This window comes from Danio rerio, chromosome 12, assembly GCF_049306965.1.
Source record: "Danio rerio strain Tuebingen ecotype United States chromosome 12, GRCz12tu, whole genome shotgun sequence".
Lineage (NCBI taxonomy): Eukaryota > Metazoa > Chordata > Actinopteri > Cypriniformes > Danionidae > Danio > Danio rerio.
In genome coordinates this window covers 3,136,343-3,142,500 of record NC_133187.1, presented here as the reverse complement: position 1 = coordinate 3,142,500, position 6,158 = coordinate 3,136,343, and the positions used below count along the sequence as shown (strand labels likewise).

At 37.7% G+C, this 6,158-nt stretch overlaps 2 protein-coding genes across 4 annotated transcripts in view; both read right to left on the bottom strand.

Annotated features, from left to right (window-relative positions):
- Nucleotides 1-6,158, bottom strand: part of frmpd2 (FERM and PDZ domain containing 2) — a 423,788-nt gene that overhangs the window by 208,803 nt on the left and 208,827 nt on the right. The gene's annotated exons all lie outside the window — the stretch shown is intronic.
- The window catches only part of antxr1c (ANTXR cell adhesion molecule 1c), a 67,393-nt gene continuing 62,442 nt past the window's right edge, over nt 1,208-6,158 (bottom strand). Inside the window, exons 18-19 of one of the 3 annotated variants that reach the window (XR_012387769.1) lie at nt 5,413-6,017; nt 1,208-4,153 (exon numbers count right to left, since the gene is read on the bottom strand). Coding sequence is in view for 1 of the 3 variants with exons in the window: in XM_687270.9 (XP_692362.2) it covers nt 5,778-6,017 (240 nt within the window). In the remaining 2 variants the exon portion in view is untranslated. Of the gene's footprint in view, nt 4,154-4,569; nt 6,018-6,158 lie in introns of those variants that run through there. The other 2 variants (XR_012387770.1, XM_687270.9) reach the window with 2 other exon arrangements.

Here is a 6,158-nt window from a genome sequence, read left to right as displayed (position 1 = left end):
TACCTGCCACACATTACTTGAAATGAAACATTAACTGAGATATTAAGAAATATAAATTTGCACACTCATTTTGTCATAATCATATATATATATATATATATATATATATAAATATAATTTTTAAATAATGATTTGACTAAATTATATCGCTACTAATTTATATATAATGGGATTTCGTTATGAGAGTTCTTTCAGTCAAAGGGCCCACCAAAAAAATCTCGCCAGTTTTTTTATTTTTGAAAATTTTTTAACTACATAATAGCAGAAAGAAACCTTTAGCATATACCAAAATCTGTGCAAGGCCTCCATTTCAGGTTCCTTCATTACCAGCTCCTTGTTCTTCCATCATCCTTTGTGTTTCCACTTAGGAAAATCCTTGTTCCATCAACATCTAGAGGCTCACCCCACAGCTCACCTTTAATTTCCCATGGATTACAGACTAAAAGTCATAAGAACAAGATTTGTACAGTCTTTACTGTGAGACCAAGAGCAGATTAGCTGGACTGTGATCGGGTCACATACCTGCATACATACAGATGAAGGCAGAATTATTTTGATTTTTTTTTTCTTTTTTTAATATTTCCTAAATGATGTTTAACAGAGCACGGAAATTTTCACAGTATGTCTGATAATATTTTTTATTCTGTGGAAAGTCTTATTTGTTTTATTTCGGCTAGTATAAAAACAGTTATTAATTTTTTAAATATCATTTTTAAGGTCAATATTATTAGCCCCTTTAAGCTATTTTGTTTTTCGATAGTCTACAGAACAAACCATCGTTATATAATAACTTGCCTAATTACCCTAACCTGCCTAGTTACCCTAATTAACCTAGTTAAGCCTTTAAATGTCACTTTAAGATGTATAGAAGTGTCTTGAAAAATATCTAGTCAAATATTATTTACTGTCATCATGACAAAGATAAAATAAATCAGTTATTAGAAATGAGTTATTAAAACTATTATGTTTAGAAATATGTTGAAAAAAATCTCACTGTTAAATAGAAATTGGGGGAAACAAATAAACAAGGTGCTAATAATTCAGGGGGGCTAATAATTCTGACTTCAACTGTACATTATCACAACAGCGCTGAAGGTTTTGCATTGCAACACACACACAACTATTTCCAAAGACCACTTAAGAAGCTTTAAGCAGTTAATTAATTCTCGAGAGTCTTGTGATCAGTTAAACAACAATCAGACCAACGAAAGCTTGAAATCGGCCTTTATTAATACTGTGAAAAAAGTCAACTTTATGAGCCTTTCAATAGATGCATCAGTATCGCTGTTAATACACGAACTACATCATAACACAAAATAATTGTGATTTATAACTCTGGTATCAACGTTTTGGTGTGGAATAGTACAGGTCACAATGTTTCAAATGGTCGGCACAAGCGAATAAAACAAACTAAATAGCATCATACTGTAAGATAGCTTGCGTTACATCTCATCTGAATAAACCGTGGAGTTTTTGCTTGTTCACAGCTGAGCACTTGTTCTCTTTGAGGAAACCAAATCATGCATCTTTTAGGAAATACAGTGCTACTGTATCATGATGTATAAAAGGAAGGACAGTTTAAACGTAACAAAAACAAACACACTGAAGGCACTGGCTGTTATCTGAGGCTAAATGATTATCTTTTTTTTTTCATTTTAATGTTTTTGGTTTCATGCACAGTGTCCTGGTTTGACACCTTGTCGTATTCAAGTACCTTCCTTCAGGCGTGGGGATAATAAATTAAATGCTGTGAACTGCCCTGCAGTTGCAATATGTTTATGTTTGATGAGGAAATGCTAAGGAAACACGATGAATATCAACATACGTACAGTATAGTTGCGGAATACAGAGAACTGACCGGACTTTGCATTTAGAGGTTCAACCTTTACAATAAACAAACTTGATCCCAATAAACCTGCCAAGTACATTCCTGAATCATAAGACAGAAAACATTAAAAATAACCTAAAGGGGACCTATTTTTCCCATTTTTCAAGATTTAATATAAGTCTCTCATGTCTCCAGAACGTGTCTGTAAAGTTTCAGCTCAAAACACCCATTAGATTATTTATTAGCGCTTTTCAGAATGTTGGATTTTCTGCTCTGAACAACCAAGTCGCTGTTTTCGTGGCCTGTACCTTTAATGTTGGTTCTCTCTGCCCACAGTTCCCACATGCCTGTCAGAGTGTGTCTCAATCTCCACCCTCGGCTGCATCAGATAACCGACAGACATGAAGGAAGCAGACCTCACATAACGTTTGAGAGAAATACTACAGTAAGAACTTTCCCAATGATTATTTGTTGTATTTGTTTGTTGAGTTAATTCAAGCCTTTCTGCAACAATGAGTCACACACGATGTCGTTACAAAGTTCACGCACACACACGTGGCTTACAAAATATGATTCTCATCATAGGTGCTCTTTAAAGGGGACATCAGTGTGTGAATATAACCAGGCTCGAATGGTAAACATTTAATAATTCTATTTTTTATAATCGCACTTGATTAAAACAGTCTGCAGAAACACTTCAATTGACATTCTCTCTTTGTACGTGTCATCAGAGTGGGAAAGCCCGGCCCACTAGTGACAATCTCTCCCTCATTAGCATAGGATGTTAGTCTTGTTATTAAATCCGCCACTATGCTGACACACAGGCATTTGTAGCTCCGCCCCCTCTTCTGAAAAGTGTTCAATCTCATTTGAATTTAAAGAGACAGTCACCAAAACAACACTATTAGGATTAAAGCCCAAAAGTGGTCATTTCAGAGATTTATAAAATATTATTTGTGTGCTATTTTGAGCTGAAACTTGACATACACACTCTTGGAACATCAGAGACTTATTTTACATCTTGTAACAGGCCTAAACAGGCCACCTTTAAAGAAAAATAAACCTATTTGTAGGAACATTGTAGTTATTCTCATTACTGTAATGCAATATTTTAATAACAAGAGTTTAATTACGTGTAATATTTGCGTTAGGCTGATATAAATAAAAACATTGTTACATATTGCTAAAAAAATGTGTACTAGATTATCAGGTATGTAATATGCCATTTTTGTAGTGTATTACAGCTTTGTATTTGTAAACAATAAATATCAATGAAAACACTTTGTATTAAACTCGCTCTGTTATTACATTTCATTGCCAACGATTTAGTCGTTCAGATTACAAGGATGACAATCTAGCAAAAAACACCATTAAAAATAATGGTATTTACAGAATAATAATCTCGATGCATTACAGTAATGAGACATTTGTTACTAGAAAAAAAGCAACAATGAACAATCTTAATGGTCATTTAAACAGGGTTCATTGTCTTTATACAAAATATATGTATTTATATTGATTTTTTTTGTAAAAGTTTTGTTCATGTAATTCATTAATTTATGTATTTATTACTGTATTTATTAATCTTTGGTAACATTAGTTAATGACAAAGCTTGAATTATGCATTAATAAATGCTTGTTCATTGTTGGTTCATGTCAATAAATACATTCAATAACATTAGCTAATGTAGTGTTTCTCAACCACGTTCTTGGAGGCCCACCAACACTGCATGTTTTGGATGCAACCCAGGCTCGCTCTGAAACGTACCCCTATAAACATTTCTGGAGAGCGCCAAATACGTCCCAGGAGCTACATTTTTTGCAGTTTTGGTTTTCACGAATTCACCACAGGCTGCTGTGTAGGCTTTTTCAGAACTCATGATATCTCTCGCGAGCGCCTGCTGTTCTTGCGTAAATCCACCAGAGGACGCTGTCAACTGACTGACTGATCGACTGACACCACCACTCACCCCTTTCCCTAGTCTTAACTGATAGTGTTTTAAAAAGCACCGACTGACCAGCACCCACCCACTTTCCAAAATCCAACCAATAGTGTTTCGAAAAACAATCCAGAAAAAGAAAAGCCGCCTGATTTTTACCACATTTTCTGATTTTACCTCATTCTCACCCTGTTATTTACTTGTTTATTTTATTTATGGGCTTTTGTTTTACCTGCTTTCTGGAAACGCTCTTCATCGGACTCAAACCCTGGTGTCGCGGTCAGCTCTTCTCTGCGTCTCAAGTCTAAATGCAGCCACACGTACCTCTGGATACATAATTCGCGACCTCCAGAAACGTATACAGGGCTACGTTTTCAGAATGAGCCTATGTTGATTGGATGTCTCCTTTGTCGCACCCATTACAGGTCTTTCAGTCTCTGCTAATGAGCTGATGATCTGAATCAGGTGTGTTTGGTTAAGGGGACATGATTATTGTTCAGAGCTGGTGTTCCTCCACGAACGTGGTTGAGAAACGCTGAACTAATGGAACCTTAAAGTGTGACCCTTTTAATTTTGAGATGAAGTGTGTACAGGACATGTTTTTGTAATATGTAAATCTATAAGTAAATTCAAAGCCATTCTAGTATCCAACTTTAAGCACCTACGAAAATCTGTCGAAATTCAGCAATCGAGTGATTCGAGACAAATCCTGCTCATGGGATATACGTAAACGAAGGAACTTGTGACATACTAAGACGTTAGTTGCAAATCCACAATAAAAGAAATGCCTTTACACATTCATCACTTGCGTTCATCCAACATCATGCTGTGATTTATTTGTTTCTGTCCTCTTTGGTCACATTGGACCTTCATACAGGGTCAGAGACTCACCTGAGAAAACCTGCAACTGTAAATCTGTCACTCGACACAATGATTCAACCCAGGCTCATTCTGATTATGTACCCCTGTATACATTTCTGGAGAGCGGCAAATACGTCCCGGGAGCTACATTTTTTTGCAGTTTTTGTTTTCGCAAATCCACCAGAGGCCGCTGTGTATACTTTTCGAGATCTCAAATTTCTCTCGGGAATGCCATTCCCACCTGCTGTTCTCTCGTAAATCCACCAGAGGCCGCTGTCGACTGACTGTTTGACTGAGCGATCGACTGACCCACCCTTTCCTAAACCCAACCAATAGTGTTTTCAAAAGCACAGACTGACCCACCCATCCACTTCCCTAAACCCAGCGACAAATTTAAATAGCAATTCAGAAAAAGCAAAGGCCTCGCCTGATTTTTTTTCCCACGTTTTACCACATTTACACTCTATTTTATATATATATATATATATATATGGCTTCCTTTTTTTTTCCTTATCCATCGTTCTTCACCGTACTCAAACCCCGTCATTGTGGTCATCTTCTCTCTGCATCTCAAGTCCACCTATGCACATGGTGAGCTAACTGGACAATCTAGCAACAGCCAGAAAGTCGTCCACACAGTGGTAAGCGGTCAGCTATTAAGCGCGAAAAGGAACAGCCGCCCCGTAGCATTCATTTTAAAGATGAAATGCAGCCATACGTACCTCTGGCTACATAATTCACAATCTCCAGAAATATATATAGAGCAACGTTTTCAGAATGAGCCTGTGTTGCAATGATTCTGATCAAAATAAAATAAAAAGTAAATCAAAGATGCTGTACAATATTATCGACGCACCTACCACTGCTCATTTTGGACATTTTCTGCAAGATTCTGGAAGCTTTGCAAATGAATGCAGCCAGAATAATTACCATAATTTGTGCAGCCTTGATATAAAATGAAAGAGAAAAAAGGGAGCACTATGGAAATGGAAAACTCAGTAGTTGAATTTTTTGTCACAACATTTCTTTTTGTTTTCGTACATTTGTTTTTGCTGTCCAGCAACAAACTACACTCCACTTCCTAATGGAACCTGGCCCATAAATACCATGTTTTTTTATTCTGGGTGGTGCTGGAGGCTGGATGAGTCTCAGGGTCTGCTGTCGAGGCTGGGCGGCGCACGTGCTGGAGGGGGTCCAGGTGGTCCGGGTGGCAGGCGGGCGGGCGGTGGGCCGGGTGGAGGCTGGGGAAGCGGTGGTCCTCTCGGAGGCGGGCTGTTTGGAGGTGTTGTGATGGGACTGGCAACCTGCTGGTAGTCTGGTGGAGGTGGAGGAGGACTCTGAGCTTTGGCTGCTTCTTCTTTCACTCGTGTAAAGTTGATACACCGACCCTGAGGAGAAAACAGGGGAAATGCCAATGAGGAAATCAGTAGGGCTGTTTCCGATTCAATGGATCAATGGATTCGACCCCACAAGTAGTAAAAAAGTGAAAATCAAAGATGCCGTACGACATATCATAGCATCTAACACTG